The 17,805-nt window shown below is 45.6% G+C and overlaps 2 protein-coding genes across 5 annotated transcripts in view; one reads left to right on the top strand and one right to left on the bottom strand.

Moving 5' to 3' along the window:
- The window catches only part of NSL1 (NSL1 component of MIS12 kinetochore complex), a 30,663-nt gene extending 29,021 nt beyond the window's left edge, over window positions 1-1,642 (bottom strand). Inside the window, exon 1 of one of the 2 annotated variants that reach the window (XM_075925166.1) lies at window positions 1,301-1,595. In XM_075925166.1, the coding sequence (XP_075781281.1) occupies window positions 1,301-1,528 (228 nt within the window). In that variant the 5' untranslated portion in view covers window positions 1,529-1,595. Of the gene's footprint in view, window positions 1-1,300 lie in introns of both variants that reach the window. The other variant, XM_075925167.1, reaches the window with a different exon arrangement.
- On the top strand, window positions 1,606-16,791 carry TATDN3 (TatD DNase domain containing 3). Of its 3 annotated transcripts, none has more exons than XM_075925168.1 (10): window positions 1,606-1,705; window positions 2,233-2,265; window positions 2,607-2,680; window positions 5,901-5,985; window positions 10,627-10,689; window positions 12,413-12,522; window positions 12,892-12,947; window positions 14,198-14,310; window positions 16,138-16,218; window positions 16,604-16,791. In XM_075925168.1, the coding sequence occupies exons 1-10, from the start codon at window positions 1,646-1,648 to the stop codon at window positions 16,745-16,747; spliced, it is 819 nt and encodes a 272-aa protein (XP_075781283.1). In that variant the 5' UTR covers window positions 1,606-1,645; the 3' UTR covers window positions 16,748-16,791. The 3 variants fall into 3 exon arrangements, with proteins under 3 accessions (XP_075781283.1, XP_075781284.1, XP_075781285.1); XM_075925169.1 differs by having other exon boundaries at window positions 16,141-16,218; XM_075925170.1 differs by lacking the exon at window positions 16,138-16,218.
- Window positions 16,792-17,805: the final 1,014 nt, after the last annotated feature.

Below are 17,805 nucleotides of genomic sequence, written 5' to 3' on the forward strand. Positions count from 1 at the left end.
GGCCAGGATAGCAACTACGAGCAGCAGAGGAAACCAAATTTCAAAGTGGAGGGTTAATTTCACAATCTGTGATACATTCTTTACATCTGTGAAATTAGTAGGAAATAGTAGTAGTGTACGGAAGGATGGGTCTACACTATCACTTAAGTCAACCTAACTTATGTTGCCCAGGGGTGTAAATCCCACTCCCCAACTGATGCAAGTTACAACACCTAAGCATTGTTCATACTGGTACTATATTGATGGAATACAGTCTTTCACTGACAGAGCTTCCATCACTTACTGAGGAGCAGTAATTATGCTGATTAAAGAGTGCTATCCTGTCAGCACAGAGCATTTTCACCAGATGTGCTACAGTGGTATACCTGTCCTGAGAGACAGAAGTTAAATGTTGTGCTTTATTTGGCACAGGTAAGGCCTCAGCTGGATTACTATGTCCAATTCTGGGTTCCACACTTTAGGAAAGATGTGGACAAACTGAAGAGCATTCAGAGGAGAGCAACAAAAATGATAAAAGGTTAAAAACCCTTATGTTTAGTCCTAAGAAAAGATCAGGTTCTTAGTAAGTTTTCAAATAAGTCAAGGGCAATTGTAAAGATGACTGAGAACAATTTTTCTCTGTATCCATTCATTGCAGACCAAAAAGTAATAGCTTTAATCTGCAGAATGGCAGATTTAGCTTACATGGGAGAGAAAGTTTTTTTTAACTACAGGGATAGTTAAACTCTGAAAAAAAGTTCCAAGAAAGGCTGTGGACGCCACATCATTGCAGGCTCATAAAAATATGTTGGACAGCACCGTGCCAGGGATGGTCTGGGGCACGGATAGTCAATAATTGAAGTGTGGGCCAAATCTGGACTGCAAGGGATCCCACCATTAACAAAAATCACGAGCACCACTAATGTTGATTTTTCTTATTATCGTCTCTGGAATCTCGACCCTGACTACACACTGACCAAGACATTTGGGCCTTGACATAAGATAACTGACTCCAACTGGTCTAGGGTATAGCAGGCCCTGGACCAATGGCTGCTGGAGATCCCTTCCAGCCCTACGATCCCATGGCAGCTCTCACCAACTCCAGCCCCCAGGAAGGAGGAGCCGGCCAAGAAACACGTTTAACTGCGGAGATGGGGCTGTTCCTTGGCCACCTCGGGGATGGCTGAAGCCTGGGCCGCACGAGGGCACCTGCAGCCCCGGGTCGGGAGGGACTGGTCTCTACGCCCGGAGAATGGGCCCTGCATCCCCCTCCCGGCGGGCGCAGCTAGCGACTCCCGCGCTCCTCCGCGGCGGCACTTACCCACCGCGCGTCGCCCAGCGCCCGCTCCCGCCTCTCGGCCGCGAGCCCGCCGAGCTGCCCCTCGGCCAGCGCCCGCACGTAGGGGGCGCACAGCTCCAGCACCTCTCCCACCCGGCGCTTCGAGCAGCAGCGGACGCGCGACTCCCGCGGGGCCGAGCAGGGCGGCGGCAGCGCCGGAGCTTCCCCCCCCGCCTCCATCGCCCCCGGCTGGGCCGCGCTTGCCGCCATTTCCCGCTTTCACAAACGGCCGTCACCGGAAGCGGAACCCGCCCGAGCCGCTCACGGGCCGCGCCAGCCCGGGCGGAAACGGGCCCCTCACGGGCGTTCCGGTCTGGGGCGCGCGGTATGGGGGCGGCGCGGCCGGTGGATTGTCACTGTCACCTCGCGGCGCGGGACTTCGAGCGGGTGGGAGCAGCCACGGCCAGCGGGCCCCGGGTCCTGCCCATTCTGCCTCGACCGGCCCCCTCACGCCCCTTCGTCCTGAGTCCCCCGTCGGAACCCGCCTCCTCCCACCTTTCGTCACCCCCCTCCGTGCCCTGCCCATTGGATCCTGCCCACTGGGCCCTGTCTCGCCCCTTGGCTACCCCCGCATCTGCCCTAGTTCTTGCTCCCCTCTTCCCCCTCTGCATTTCACCCCCACCTGCCCTTCGCTTACCCCCGCCACCTTGCTCCCCCCCCCCATGCTTTACCTTGTTTTGGGGTGCGTGTGAGCGGCTTCTTGGGTTGCAAGGGCTGCTTTTGCCCCAAGTGGAAGGTTTGCATCCCACAGACCTGTATCTTCCAGCCCTGTGGCATCACCCCATGACTCATCCACTTAGTCCTTCAGCTCTCACTCTGTTTGCAGAGCCCTTAACAAGAGTAGACACTTATTTTAAGAGTGGTATTCCCTTGTCTGATTCAGCTTTCCAGTAAAATGTTATACTCTCTTTCAGGATATTGAGGATGTATTGGAAGAAGCAAAGAAGGTAAGTAGCTATACTAGAATTTTTCTTATGTTGCAAAGTGTTTGCTTTTCACACAACTCCAGGACAGGATGGGTGCCCCCATATGGCCAGAGGGGGTGTGGTTGGTCTCCTCCCCACTGACACCCCAGGCTGGGGTGGGGCAAGTTCAGCTGTGCTCCCCAACCCAAAACATTGGTTTCCCATTGGGTTCTGTGCTAGAAGCCCTCGCTCGGGTCCCGCTGGTACCTGTGTGCAGCACTTAAATTTTATCTATTAAATACAGACTATGAAAGGGCCTGGAAGGTCTACCAACCTTTGAAGCTACCTCTGTACTGTATCGATTTTATTTCTTGTTGTTTCAGGCTGAAGTTTTGGCCCTTGTGGCAGTTACTGAACACTCAGGGGAATTTGAAAAAATTATCCAGCTTTCAGAAAGGTATAATTACTTTGTATTTTTTGTATGTGATTAAAACAATAGTTATTTTTAAATGCAGAGCAGTTCGATAAGGTTAGTGTTGTGGGAGTCAAAACATCAAGAAAAGCATATTCTGTGGACTGGAAAAGGAGAAGAAGAATACATGGGTTGCTACTGTGCATGGGGAGTACTCAAAGGAGGGAGCAGGATGAAGGGTTGTTCGTGGGATGCAGCAAGGCCTTACTTAGACTATATGTTCCTGTCTTCTGGTTCTGTGTTTGAACAGTGCCTAGCACAATAGGGTTTGGTCTGTGATTGGAGCTACTGAATGCTACTGCAATGCAAATAAATCATCATCATCATCATAGACTCCTAGAACACTAGAACTGGAAGGGAGCTCGAGAGGTCATCAAGTCCAGTCCTCTGCCCTCACGGCAGGACTCAGCACTTTCTAGATCATGGGTGGATAAAGAGGCTTCTGCAGGCCAGATCATGTCAATCAGGTCCTTGGGGTGGGGGAAGTATGCAAAGTCTCTCACTCCTTGTCCCTGCCCTGCAAGGGGTGCACAGAACTAACAAGGGACCAGTCCACTTTAAGTGCTGTGCACCCCTTGCAAGGTGGGGGCAGGGAGTGAAAGACTTCTGTAACAGGAGAGTCTAGTCCCTCTCCCTGTTCTCTCTCTAGTCCCTCGTTGTGGCCTCTTGATTATGGCCAACAAAAGGGGGGAGTGGGAGGATATAGGGGGACCCTCTCTCCCGGATCCCAGCCCAGGGCCTTAAGGACAGGTGCACGGAGATCTGCCCTGCTGGTGGGGCGCCTGCCCGAAACTCACCAGCACGCCGGGCTTTACCCGGCCCTGGGCTACTTCCTCTCTCCCCGACCCTAGCTCCCCAGTAATTCCCAACTTCCCCGTATTGGCCTCAGCCCTCTGTGTGCCTCTTGCTTCTCCCTGCTTCCCCCGTATCGCTCCCTCCTCCCGCTCCGTTCCTGCCTCCTCTCCTCGTATCGCTCCTCTGGTCTCTCTCCACTCCGCCCCTCCTTCCCCCCGTCCCCAGCCCAACGGGGGTTTTAAAGATCACGCCTCGGCGTCCCGACGCGATGACGTCAGTCGCCGCGCAGGTTGGCTCCTCCCCTTCCCCCAGTCCCCGCCCCTCTGCCGGCCATGTTCTTTGCGCGCCGCACGTCATCTGGGTGGCGGCGGCAGAGCAAGCGCGGCAATTCGCTCTCCTCGGGTCGTTCCCAAGAGTGTCAGGGTGACTGCGGGTTTAGTGCGGGGGGGGTCCGTGTCCACGGGGTGGAGGCGGCCCGCTCCGTCACAACTTCCCATGCTCCACCTGCTCCCAGGCCCGGATTGACCTGGACGTGGGGGGAGCATGCAAAATCTCCTCCTGCTGTCAGGGACGCTGGTGCCTAGAGGAAAATGCCAGCTGTTCAGAACAGCTGGAAGTTCTCTCTAGGCGGTAGAAGGGCTGGAGCAAAGACTTCAGATGCTTCCTCACCCCCAGGCCAATCAGGGTCTGTGGGCAGGGGAGCATGGAAGTGTCCTGGCCCCACCCCTTCCACCCAAAGCCCCGTCCTTTCCAGGATGGCCTGGGGTCACTTCAAAAATTAGTGAAGTGGCCCCCTCCCCATCTAAAATTAATGCTCACCCCTGGTCTGAATCGTCCGTTATCGATGTCTATCCAACCTGCTCTTAAATGTCTCCAGAGATGGAAATCATAGAATCGTAGACTCGGAGGGTATGTCTACACTACAAAGTTAGTTCGAACTAACTTTCATAGGCGCTACACTAGCGCTCCGTTAGTTCGAACTTAATTCGAACTAACGGAGCGCTTAGTTCAAACTAGGTAAACCTCATTTTACGAGGATTAAGCCTAGTTCGAACTAGCTAGTTCGAATTAAGGGCTGTGTAGACCCTTAATTCGAACTAGTGGGAGGCTAAGGCTTCCCAGGTTTCCCTGGTGGCCACTCTGGCCAACACCAGGGAAACTCTATTGCCCCCCTCCCGGCCCCGGAGCCCTTAAAGGGCCACGGGCTGGCTACACTGTTTGTGCCAGTTGCAAGGCTGCAAGCACCCGTGCCAGCAGACCCTGCACCTGCCACACCATGAGCCAGCCACCCGATGACACCCAGCCCTCCACTGCTCCCCAGGACCAGCCTGGCGGCTCCCAGGAGCCTGCCCGGGGGCGCAAAAGGCGGGCTCCCGCTTGGTCAAGTGCGGAGATTGTGGACCTCATCGAGGTTTGGGGGGGTTTTTGTTTGAAAAACAGGTGTCTTTATTTTACAGTAGGTAGATTTAATGCATCTGAGGGTACTGAGGGAGTTGGCAAATGTCATTGCAGAGCCTATGGCCATTATAATTGAAAACTCGTGGAGATCAGGAGAGATACCAGATGATTGGAAGAAGGCAAATATAGTGCCCATCTTTTTAAAAAAAAAAAGGGAAGGAGGACAATCCAGGGAACTACAAACCAGTCAGCCTTACCTCAGTCTCTGGAAAAATCATGGAGGGGGATCCTCAAGGAATCCTTTTTTTATCCCAACTTTTTATAAACTTTAATTAAATTCATAACACCCTTGGAAAGGAGTCATTTTCCCCTATTTTACATAGGTAGGAAAATTGACACAGAGTTGTTGAGGCTAAAATTTTCCAAGAGACTCATGATTTCAGTTCCTCAATTTTTGTGTCTCCAGTACTCATGGTCTGATTTTCAGAGGTGCTCTGCATCCACAACTTGCTTGAAATTAATGTAAATTGCAAGTGACCAGCATCTTAGAAAACTAGGCACTAGATGGGTCCCATTGGACATCCAAAGATCAGAAGGGACGTTTGGAAGTGTGTGTCTGATTCATTCAGTGTCCAAGCTAGTCAAGTCAGAGGCAAGAACAGAAGCTAGGTATTCTGACTTTCATTCTCTGGCTCTAGAAATAAGATGTGCTGCCATTCAAGCAGATTGCTGGTTTGTGGGATGACTCTGACTTTCATTCTCTGGCTCTAGAAATAAGATGTGCTGCCATTCAAGCAGATTGCTGGTTTGTGGGATGACTCTGACTTTCATTCTCTGGCTCTAGAAATAAGATGTGCTGCCATTCAAGCAGATTGCTGGTTTGTGGGATGACGAGCAATGTACTATTGGATTAATTTATTAGTTAATAATTTTTGTCTCTAGTTCTTCAAAATAGCCGTGATGAAGCATACTTTATGATCTCTCCCATTTTTAATGTATTTCTCATTTCTAGGTACCCTGGATTTGTCTTGCCATGCCTGGGAGTTCATCCAGTTCAAGGGATTTCTCCAGCCGAACAGTGCAGTGTTACTTTAAAGGTAAATAAACTCTTCACTGTCACATGTCCAGATTGAGTCAAGCAGAAGACGTTCAGAATTGACTCATTTAACATTTAAAATAAATCCAGTTTTAAGCGTTATGTTGTTTTTTACATGATACAAAAATATTCTGAATCAGATCTTGATTTCCTTCTCATCTTTGACTTTGTTAATACTCAAGCAAAATGCTACCGAATTCATTTGGCTCTCTGTTTTACAGAGGGTGCAGCGAGGCAATCAACATAGTGTGCATGCACATTTAGCTGTCCCTCCTTTCTCATGAGTGGAAGGCTAAAGAGAAGGGTACACATTTGTGTCCTTGCCCTGCACTCAGACTAACGGCTGACACATTCAGAATATTAATAGATCTTGCTTTGATCAGGTAATTACATGTTCCGCTCATCTGAAAAATAAACTGTAAGGGTAAGTCTAAACTACAAGCCTCTTTCGAAAGAGAGATCTTGACTGCAACCACTTCTTTCAAAAAAGCAAGCCACTTTTTCGAAAGAGAGCACCCAGGCAGTCTGGATGTTCTCTTTCGAAAAAGCCCTGTTTGTGTTCAATAGCACCTTTTTTCAAAAGAGCACTTTTGAAAAAATACGTTATTTCTTGTAAAATGAGATTTTTCCAAGGTCGAAAAAACTGCCGTGTTCTTTCGATTTAATTTCAAAAGAATGTGGCAGCAGTCCAGACACAGGTGAAGTTTTTTTTGAAAAAGGCCACTTTTTTCTAAAAAAAACCCTGTAGTCTAGACAGAGGCGTAGCGAAGAGGGTAGCGGGGGGGAGGGGGCATTTGCCCCCAGGCACCATGCCAGGGGGGCGCTGAGCTGGGTTGGGAGCGAAGCACACGCTGCTCTGGCCCACGTGATGCTTTTGAACAGAGACCGGGGGTTGGCTAAGTGCTCCCGGCTCTCTACATCCTGCGAGCTGAGGCAGCAGGGCCGGGTGGCAGCAGCAGCCACTTTAAAGGTTAGAATCCCTGACCTGTCTATTCCATTCCTCCCGTGCCTGGCTTGTCGGAGGGGAGGATTTGATGGGGGGCATTCCCGGTGCTGGGGGGGGCTCTTTCAGGGGGAGGGGTGAATGCATTCGGATGGGGTTCTGGGGGGCCTGGCTCAGGGGGAGAGGTGAGCGCATTGGGATGGGGGAACGCTGGTGAGGGGCTGGCTCTGGGGGGAGAAATGGGTGCATTGGGGTTACTTATAATTTTTTTTAAATAAAAGATACTTTATAACAAAAGGAAAAACTTAAAACAATAATAAACTGGTTACATTTTAAAGACTGACAAACATATAGATCAGGCATGTCAAACTTGAAGCCCACTGAGGGCCACAAATGAAAACTGATAGCTTTCAGGGACACCAAAGAAAATGTACTTCCATTGAAAAGTTGTAATTATTTATTATTATAGATTATGTTTTAGGTATATTTTATAATATTTTTCAGGTCTTGTTTTAATATAATTCAATAATTTGATGTGTAACATTTTGATTTACTCATAAAATAATGTTTAATTTAAATATAAATTTAAGGTACTTTTAAATTTTGTATATGATACATAACTTGTTTTGTTGAAATAAAAACAAGTATAGACCATGGTCAATCAAATAGAACAGGCTTCTGTGAACATTTCAGATACTTTGTAAGTTTGAGATTTTGCATAAATATATAATTATTTGTACAATTGCAAAAAATTGACATATATTTGATATAAAATGAATATATGTTTTGTGATTTTATTTGGAAATACATAAATAAAAACCAAAACATTAACAAAATACCCCCTCCACTGCCCCAGGCCAGGCACTCCCATATCCCCATTCTAACTCAATTCCCCTCTGTTCTCCCAGGGTATGTCTACACTACCCCGCTAGTTCGAACTAGCGGGGTAATGTAGGCATACCGCACTTGCAAATGAAGCCCGGGATTTGAATTTCCCGGGCTTCATTTGCATAAGCGGGGAGCCGCCATTTTTAAAACCCCGCTGGTTCGAACCCCGTGCAGCGCGGCTACACGGGGCTCCAACTAGGTAGTTCGGACTAGGATTCCTATTCTGAACTACTGGTACACCTCGTGCCGCGCTGCACGGGGTTCGAACCAGTGGGGTTTTAAAAATGGCGGCTTCCCGCTTATGCAAATGAAGCCCGGGAAATTCAAATCCCGGGCTTCATTTGCAAGTGCGGTATGACTACATTACCCTCCTAGTTCGAACTAGGAGGGTAGTGTAGACATACCCCCAGAGAACCCCCCTCTAACTCAATGCCTCCTCCCTCCCCCAGACCCAGGCACTCCCAGCCCCTTACCCCCATTCCTAATGCCTGGGTCCCAGAGCCAGTGTTGCTGCCACCACACGTTTCTTCCTCAGGCGCTGGGGAGGTGTGAGCACAGCAGCCAGCTGTGAGCAGGCACTTGATGCCTAAGCAAAGCAGCCCAGCCAGCCGTGATCTGCACTCTGGGCCACACTTTATTCTTTTATAAAATGCTGTGGCAGGCCACAAAAAATTTTGATTGGGCCACATGCAGCCCGCCAGAAGCCTGTTTGACATGCCTGATGTAGATGGTATCATGAGCTTTTGTGGGCACAACCCACTTCCACCCACGAAAGCTCATAATAACATCTACAGAAAGGGTGGGCAATAATTGGCCTGGGGGCGGGGGAGCAGTAGGGCCGCCGCAGACCAGATCCGACTCATGGAGGCCCTTTTGCCTACTCTGATCTACATGTTTTGTTAGTCTTTAAAGTACTACTAGACTGTTTTGTTGTTTTTTAAGTTTTTCTGGTTACAGACTAACTCCTTGTTTCTTTCTCCTTTGGTGAGTTGGGCAGGCAGAAGTTTTGGTAAAAATGTATCAGACATACATACAGTGCCTGCTCTACCTCAGCTGGTGCTGGATAATCAGAACCTCAATTTTAAAGGAGTTGGCATTACTGAAGTGATAGATCATTCCACGTTCTGTTGCCAATTTTCCATCTCCCAGTCATAGCAGAGACTTGGGATTAACGTGGCTTTCTCAACTAAAAGTCTTATACATGTTTGGATGTTGTGATTGTGAATACCTGGAGAGGCAGTCTGCTCAAGGCAAAGTTGGCCTTGAATCTTGATATCTATTGCTGCAGTTGAATGGCTTGTGTGAAATTTGGAAGAGCAGCTCAGAGAGACCTCTCTCCTTTACTTAAGGATAGAATGTCATGGCAGCCTGAAGGAAAAAGTCCTCATGACAGACAGAAAGCCACGCTTGCAGGGTATACTCTGCCTTAGGCTACTTATTGCTTCAAGTGCCCTCAAGAAAGCGAGGGTGTGTGTTGTGTGTTAGTTTTATTTAAAAGTTTTTCGGAGTGTTATTTTAACAGGTAAGTTAATCTCTTACATTGATAACTCTTGTGTAGTTTTTTGCTGTGCGATAATGTGAAAAACAATTAGGTTAACTAGGTAAGTAAATGGGCAGTTAGGAAACATTACAGATTGCTTATAATAAATTTATTAGGTATCTTGTTAGTTATATAGCACTTTAAAGACTTTTTTCTTTTTGTTTCACCAATATTTGACTAACACGGCTATCTCTCTATTACAATAAATTTGAGATGCTCAAAATCTTTTTTACTTTTATTCATTAAAGCAATGTGTTACTCATTTGCTATAACCAGGGCTCGACAAATCAGTGTTTCTACTCGCCCATGGCGAGTAGATTTCAGTCATTCACCGGCGACGTGCGCATGCGTAATGCGGGTCTTGCGCATATGCAGTGCGTTGCTTGCGAGTGGATTTCACCACGGTTTGTCAAGCCCTGGCTATAACAGTGGTTTTAAATGCTTGAATGAAATATAGTGATGAAATTCATATTTAGGTTGTATAACATTAACTTTTCTCATGTTTTATAAAACTTACATATTTAAGAATTTGACATTTTTTATGTAAAAAGACATGAACCTAATGAGAACAGGATATGAACAAATTAAAGAGAAAAAAATATTTAACAGAATGTAAACCACAAAACTATATAATTTATATGTCTGTAGGTAGTAAAATAAGTAATTCATTAAACAATAAATATCCTAAGAGGTGGATTATTTACAGTGGTGTAGTGACGAGGGCGCGGGGAAGAGGGGAGGGGAAGTGGCCGCTGGGTGCCACCCTAGTGAGGTGCCAGTATAGTCCCCCTACACTCCCCCTGTCATCCCTCTGCTCACCTGCTCCTCCTCTACCTGCCATCACCGGCTGGAGCTACCTCCTCCCCGCCTTTCTGCCCCCGGCACGACTCCCTCCCGCTCTGCCAAAGGGTTAGTGTGTGCGGGACCCAGCCCCAAATTGGAGGGGGTCAGGTAAAACGTGGTCCAAGCTCCTTCCACACCTCCCAGGGTCGAACTCAGCTATGTACCAGGTTTGGGGCCCCACCATTTGGCGGAGGGGAGGCGCATAACACCCTCGCTACGCCTCTGAGTTTAGACATATGTCAGGATGGCTTTGCAGGATCTTAAAACCTGATGGCCTGTCCCTCAACTCACCCTACATAAACCTATTGTAGGAGCATGTTCCAAGGAACACAAACAACAGTTCTGTATCACAGTTGAACTGAATTCATCTTGCTCTTGCTTTGTAGGGATAGAGGATTCCTTCTTTCACATAATTTTTCTTCTTGCAGGACCTGGATGTTGCATTACCACTTATAGAACTCTATAAGGATAGATTGGTGGCCATCGGAGAGGTACATGGAAGGTCTATGTTTTACTTATAACCTCTTTTTTTTGCCAACATAAGTCTTCTGAGATCCAAGCACTTAGCATATCATTGGCTCTATTCCATATAAACAAAAAGCAATGCTAATAATTTGAGCAGCTGGAATATCTGACCAGTCATTCCAGCACTGAAAATGTTTTACTTCATATACTTCCCTGGTGTATCTACTTCCTCCCATGTCTCCGAGCTGCTACTTACTTTACAGTGCTATTTTTTCATCTGAATGGGAAATACTTTTAACTACCTCTGAATTTGTTATAAATGCCCTTCAAATAAATAAATTGTCAAAAGGAATTACCATTCACACATCTCGAAACCACTACAACATATTACAGTCTTGTTGACAGTCTTAGCAGAGAGAAAGAAATAAGCAGGATGACTGGATGCCCTTTGGTTTACCCTCTCCCAGGGTTGAGTCACACTGACATGGGTAAATTTTCCATCTTGTATCTGTTCTGTCAAGGACTTTGGGTTGGTACAGCTGTGTACCTTTCACAAACTTAAAAATCCACTGAAAATACTTAATTCCAATTATGTAAAGTTGGCTGGTTTCACTAGAAATGAGCTTGAGCTACAGGATCAGATCTGAATTAGGGATGTAGGCGAGTAGTTGACTACCTGATAAGCCTAGGCTTATTGGGTAGTTAAGTTGACTGCTCACATTTCCTCGCCCCCTTGTTGTCTCTGTATGGCTCTTACTACATTTAAAATGCAGAGGTTCTGTGGTCCCAGAGCAAGCCTCTTCTTATTGACTAATCGTGTAGTCATTACAAATTGTATAGACTACATGATTAGTAAAATATCTGCTCCTTAACATCATTAGTCCTCAGGGATCCCATCTCCCTGCTGGGACCCCCCCAGTGGACAGGGGCTGCTGCTGTGAAGCAGCCCTTGTCTGCGGCAGCCCAGGCTGGTCGTGGGCAGAGGCTGCTCCGGTTGGGCAGGCAGCCGGGACCTACTCCTGCTGTGGCTGTGCAGTTTAAATGTACTAAGGGCCAAGCACGCAGGCAGCCCAGCTCCTATTACATTTAAACTGCAGAGGTGCAGCGTGGGTATTTCCCAGACCTAGCACCTTCCCTTATTGACTAATTGTGTAGTCAATAAAAATTGTATCGAGTACACGATTAGCCTTTTACCCTCCTCTTAACATCCTTAATCTGAATCCAAACTTCTCTTGGAATTCAGAGGACTCTGAATATGGGACTTTAGTTTGGACAGGGGTGGCCTGTGACTATAGGCCGACTCAGCTGTCGCCTAGTGCGCTGCCTTCAACCAGGGTGCCTGATGATGACATCACTCTATTGACGGCTGTGCAGGCGGGGGCACCAATTGCACGTTCCGCCTGGGGCGCCAGCTGCCGCAGCCCGCCTTGGGCCGCTCCTGAGTTTGGAATTTATTGTTAAGAATGGCCATAGTGACACAAAAATCATATGGAGATTAAAATATCGTATTAAGTTCTTCGGTCTTGCATTTACTTTCAGAGTTGAAAATAAATTGAGTGTTGAATATAAGATGGTAATAAACCTTTTACCATAGAGCTAATTTTAATGGCAAGCCTTCCTAAAGGTATACTTTCTTAAGTGACTGGTAGGATTAAAAAAAAAACAGTTTCCTTTACATATAGTTTTCCTTTCCTGTAGTTCAGGAAAAAAGGTTGGTGAAACTTTCTTATTTCTCTTCTTGTGCTGTAGGTTGGACTAGATTTCACTCCCAGATTTGCCAGCACGGATGAACAGAAGGAAGAACAAAGACAAGTCTTGACCAAACAGATTCAATTAGCAAAAAGACTGGATTTGCCTTTGTAGGTCTGGTTTATAATAATAGGTTATTGTGTTTAGAAGAGACCTACAATCAAATACCTCCATAGCTATAGTTAACCCATAGCACGTAGAAGAGTAAGGATGTTGGTTTCATTGTCTTAGCTACATAACAACATGGTAGTTACAGTCTGCCTACTTGGAATACCTCCTGTAGCTTCAATTGCATACAGTAGTCTTCTTCAATTCTTGTCTTAGACCGTTGCTACTGTATTTTCAAGATGGCTGACATGATTTCTTTATATAGTTTATAAAATTCTTTGGGACTCTTTTTTGGTGAATGGTGCTATAAAAGTGCTGTTAATCATGTAAAAATTTCCTAGTGCTAGCTTTTTTTTTTCCTTCTTCACTAGAAATGTCCATTCTCGTTCAGCTGGAAGACCAACCATTAATCTCCTAAAGGAACAAGGTACTTTTTTTGGCTCACTTCCTATTATTAAAATTCAGGTCTTTTTCAGCATCCTTTCTTTGGTTTTACCATATCCTCTTATGGTCATTCGTGTCAGTTTGCATGCATAAAGCTTGACGGGCACAGTTATGGAGGTCCTTCTCAATGTACTGTCATTTTGATTTAGGGGGTTTACCTGTTTGTTTGAAGAATTGCAGATTGCCTTAGCCTAACAGTTTGTCAGTTCAAACCTTCAAGGCCTTCTGACAGATCCATATCCATGCTCAGTGTCTGCTCAGAACATCAAAGTGTTCTTTTTTATTTTTAAAAGGTGGACATTTTAAATACATTTCAAATAGAGTTACAGGCAGTTAACTGATATGATACTTCTATAGCATGAAGTTCCTGAAGTGAAATCCTCGTGTTGTTAAAACATTGATAAAATTAAGGCTGTGATATCTCTTATGTTTTGAACTAGGAACAAGTGTTGTATCAGTTCAGTATCAAACATGCACTCTTGGGGGATGGTATCCTGCTCTGGTTGGGGAATGAACTCAGCAATTTCTTCTTTTTGATTGCTTCATTATTGCACTGTTTGCCTTACTTAAGAGGGGGAACCTGTAAAAATAAGAAATGAAGGAAAGTGAATGTAATTTCTGTCTGTCTCTATTACGTTAGAATTGTGATGTTAGCTCCTGACAAAAAAATCCTTGGTCTGACTGTGCTTTCCTCAGACTGCAGTGCATTGAAGAGCAGATTACCATGGGAACAGTTTTACTATCTATCTCCCTCACTCCCCAGGCTGTTTCTGCTTGCAGTCTCAGTTATGACCCCCAACATGGTTCCTTTTATAGTTGGCTCTTCATCTCCACCTCCTCCCCGACCTATTGTGTAAACTGTCTGTCTGACACCATAAGCACCAACTGGAATCACTAATTAGCAGCTTCACAGGAGCTGTTCTGACTGTAATCCGAGAATACAGTGAGACCATTGATTTTAGTACTAGGAGGTGACATCATAGTCCAACCATAGAATCACTGAACTGGAAGGGGCCTCAAGAAATCATCTATCTAGTTCAGTTCCCTTCACTCATGGCAGGACTAAGTGTTACCTAAACCATACAGGTGTCTGTCTAACCTGCTCTTAAAAACCTCCAGTGATGGAGATTCTACAACCTCCCTAAGCCATTTATTCCAGTGCTTAACCACCCTGACAATTAGGAAGTTTTTCCATGAACATAACTATTTCTTATTTGGTTTGGCTCTCTGTAGGTGCTGAAAGGGTGTTGCTCCATGCATTTGATGGAAGGCCATCTGTGGCAATGGAAGGAGTGAAGTCTGGCTATTTCTTTTCCATTCCTCCTTCCATTGTAAGAAGTGAACAGGTAAAGTTCAAAGGGGATAGTTCTATATCAGTATTTGAATATTTCAGCCTGTAACCCAGTTTATCACAAAGAAGGTATTACTTTCTGTTATACTGAGGTATTTCTTTAAACCTATAATATGTTGTTTCACCCATGTTAAAAACTTCGTTTGGCCTTTTCTTCGGAAAGCTTAGGCATTCCCAAGCTTTGAAGTAGAGACTCAAAATTTGGCAGGGAGTAACTTGTGTATCAAGAACGAGCCCTATGCTGTTCCTGTAAAAATCCACCCTAATTTGGCCAAATTATGTACCCATGAAAACCTGCAGTTTGCACGTGCTCAGGAGAAACTTTAGATTTAACAGCTGTATTTCTCAGAGATCCCATCCACACTGGGCACACGCCAGCCCCAGACCAAGCAGGGCTTTCCCTGCATTGCTGCAGACTGTGCTGGATTTGAGCATCTGATGGGAGCAGGGAAGCCTGTCTCTTCTATGTTCTAGTAACTCCCCGCTGGGGTCAGCTTGCTGGAACAGGAAGCAGCTGCCTGATTTCAGTGCAGAAGGGACAAGAGCCAGACTGCAGTGGGGGGATAGATTGGGATGAGAACCTGGGGGGATGAGAGGTAGGACAAGACTGGGGGAGAAAAAGTAGAATGTAAGTACAATATAATTAAACATGGTATCATAAGACATATGCACAAAGAGGTTGAATTATGGTTGCACAGGCAACTTTGATTCTGGTATATCTGAGCTTTTGAGTGCTTTACTCTGCAACCCTAATGTAGGTTTTTAAAAATCTGCAATAATATTACTTGATTTAATACAGGGCTTCTCAACTGTGGAAGCCCCAGCAATCACAATGATACTCACAGCACATGCCAAGGGCCGCAACTTAAGTGTGGTTGCATATACATACAAATAGCTTCTTTCACATTGACGGGCATGTATACAAAGCACTTCCCACAATGCCCAGGCACTCCTGGCACCTCCTCCTTGAGGGTTAGAAATGCCAACACCCTGTACCCCTCTGTTCCAGCCACCCCGTCTCCTTGCGTCTTTCAGTGCTCACCCTGCCTGAGAGACACCTTGCCATTATGGAGCATGTTCCCAGTGGAGGCCATGTTCAAAGGATCCTACCCCCAGGCTGCATGTTGAGCCCTATATAAACCCAAACCGCACCGCAGGTTGCAAACAAACGGTCCACGGGCTGCCACGGGCCACATGTTGAGTAGCCCGGATTTAATAAATTATAATGGGTCCAATGCTTCACTAGGGGTGGCAGCATGCATTTTATGGAGATTTTATTAAAAAGTATTTCATGTATTCTTGACCATTTTTACTATACAGGCAGTCCCCGGGTTACATGGATCCGACTTACATCGGATCCCTACTTACAAACGGGGTGAGGCAACCCCGCACTAGCTGCTTCCCCCCAGCAGACCAGGGAGACGCGAAGCTAGCGCCCCCCCTTCCCTCCCCAGCAGACCAGGGAGATGCAGAGCAGCTTTTCTCAGCAGACACCTCAGCTTGAGAATAAAGGACTGAGGGAAGTGAGGTGTGGGAGAATAAAACTGAGCTCTGGAGAAATGTTTGGCTAGAGTTTCCCCTACAATATGTACCAGTTCCAACTTACATACAAATTCAACTTAAGAACAAACCTACAGTCCCTATCTTGTACGTAACCCGGGGACTGCCTGTATTCTAATTGCACAGTTATCAAAAATACATTTACAAGATCCCTTTATGTATTACTGCCATGCTTTTAACGTGAAACACATCTCTCCCCCCTCTGCTTTTTTTCCTAGTTTGAGTGAATGAGCCATTTAATAGCTTTCTTGTTTCCTTTAAGAAGCAGAAGCTTGTGAAACAGTTGCCCTTAGATTGTATGTGCTTAGAAACTGACTCTCCAGCACTAGGTCCTGAAAAACAGGTAAATTGTTTGTTTCTCCATTTCTGCATTTCCAAAAATCTAGTTTATTGAGAATAATAACAAAGGGTAAAAATTGAATAGGCAGAGGTGTGGGAGGAAAGACATCATCAAATTAAATTGGAAAAGAGATGGCAAGCTAATAAGGCAGAGTGATACAAGAAGTTAGCTCTGAAGACAGGGACTACACAGGGGAAGACTTGCCATTTTGCAGGAATAGACTGAGAGTAGACTGGAGGTGGATGAACAAATAGAGGAATTACATTTAAGGCCCTATTGTTGGTATATTTGAAACTGTTTGCAACAACTGATTCTGAAGAGAATTCGAATCTGACACTGATAACAGTTTCTGATTCTTTAATTTATTCTCTCCTTTTGTACTTTACAGGTGAGAAATGAACCAAAGAATATTTTCATTGCTGCAGAATATATTGCCAAAATGAAAGGAATCCAAGTGGAGGAAGTTATAAAAGTGACAACACAGAATGCACTGAAACTGTTTCCCAAACTTCAGGAATTTCTCTTGAAATAAACCCAAAAATGTTTAAAATTTGCAATTACATTATGTCCTAACAACTAACGTGTGCACATCTGTCTTGTCCTAACAGCAGAGTTTACTGTTGAATAACTCAGCAAATATACATACAGGTTATGAATATGACAGAGCTATGTTATATCTTGTTACACACTCACCCTTCTGGTATCCAGTCCATATATAGATTTATATTAGTCGCCTAAATAGGGAACAAGAGACTCTCATATCGGTGAAATAACATTATGGCTGCCTGACTTAACTAAACTTGAGCAAGAACATTTGCAAATGAGGGGTGGTGATGAATATCGCCACCCCTCATTTGCATATGTTCTTGCGCAAGACCGGGCAGTGTAGATGTAGCCTGAGTTAAATCCTGGCCCTACTGAAGTCAATGGCCAAACTCCCATCAACTTCAGCAGGCCCGAGATGTCATCCAAATAGTTAAAGTAATTATCTTCACAGTATCCCAATTGTTGCTGGGTCCAGCTGAGCCAGGGGGCGGAACGTGGTGTCTGTGGCATTATTGTGTTAAAATAGGACAATGAGGGTACATCTACACAGCAGTGTTATTTTGTAATAACTGATATTTTAAAATAACAAAGTGCAGTGCAAGCTGTTATTTCAAAATAATTTCAAGATGGTAGACTTCTTACTCCGCATTCTGTAACCCTTAATTCATGAGGAGTAAGGGAAGTCGAAAGAAGAGTGTTCTTCCTTTGACTTCCTGACGTGTCGACAGCGCCAAAAGCCGAATTAAGCTATTTTGACTTCAGCTACACAATTGACGCATATCTTAATTCTACTTTTGCCCTGAAGTGTAGATGTGCCCTCAGGGAGCATCTGTTCTCCTATCCCACTCCCAGTCTATAGCCCATATAAACTTCTACAATAGAGCTGGCCTGAGCTTGAATCAAAAGCCCCAAACTCTGGCAAGTTCAAATATGCATCCCTGTCTTGTGATCTGATTCTGTGTCTCACATATCAAATGTTTATGTGTGTTTTAAAACTTAGGGCTTGTCTTTAGGGTGTGTCTGTTTGAAATGGGACTACATTAA

The sequence above is a fragment of the Pelodiscus sinensis genome, chromosome 3, assembly GCF_049634645.1.
Source record: "Pelodiscus sinensis isolate JC-2024 chromosome 3, ASM4963464v1, whole genome shotgun sequence".
Taxonomy (NCBI): Eukaryota; Metazoa; Chordata; order Testudines; family Trionychidae; genus Pelodiscus; species Pelodiscus sinensis.

Excerpts from the sequence above, each read along its gene's own strand:
- TATDN3 (XM_075925168.1), top strand. The coding sequence starts at position 1,646 with ATGGGGGCGGCGCGGCCGGTGGATTGTCACTGTCACCTCGCGGCGCGG. Across the intron at positions 2,681-5,900 it reads ATTATCCAGCTTTCAGAAAG|GTACCCTGGATTTGTCTTGC; the intron begins GTATAATTACTT and ends TCTCATTTCTAG. Across the intron at positions 16,219-16,603 it reads CACTAGGTCCTGAAAAACAG|GTGAGAAATGAACCAAAGAA; the intron begins GTAAATTGTTTG and ends TGTACTTTACAG.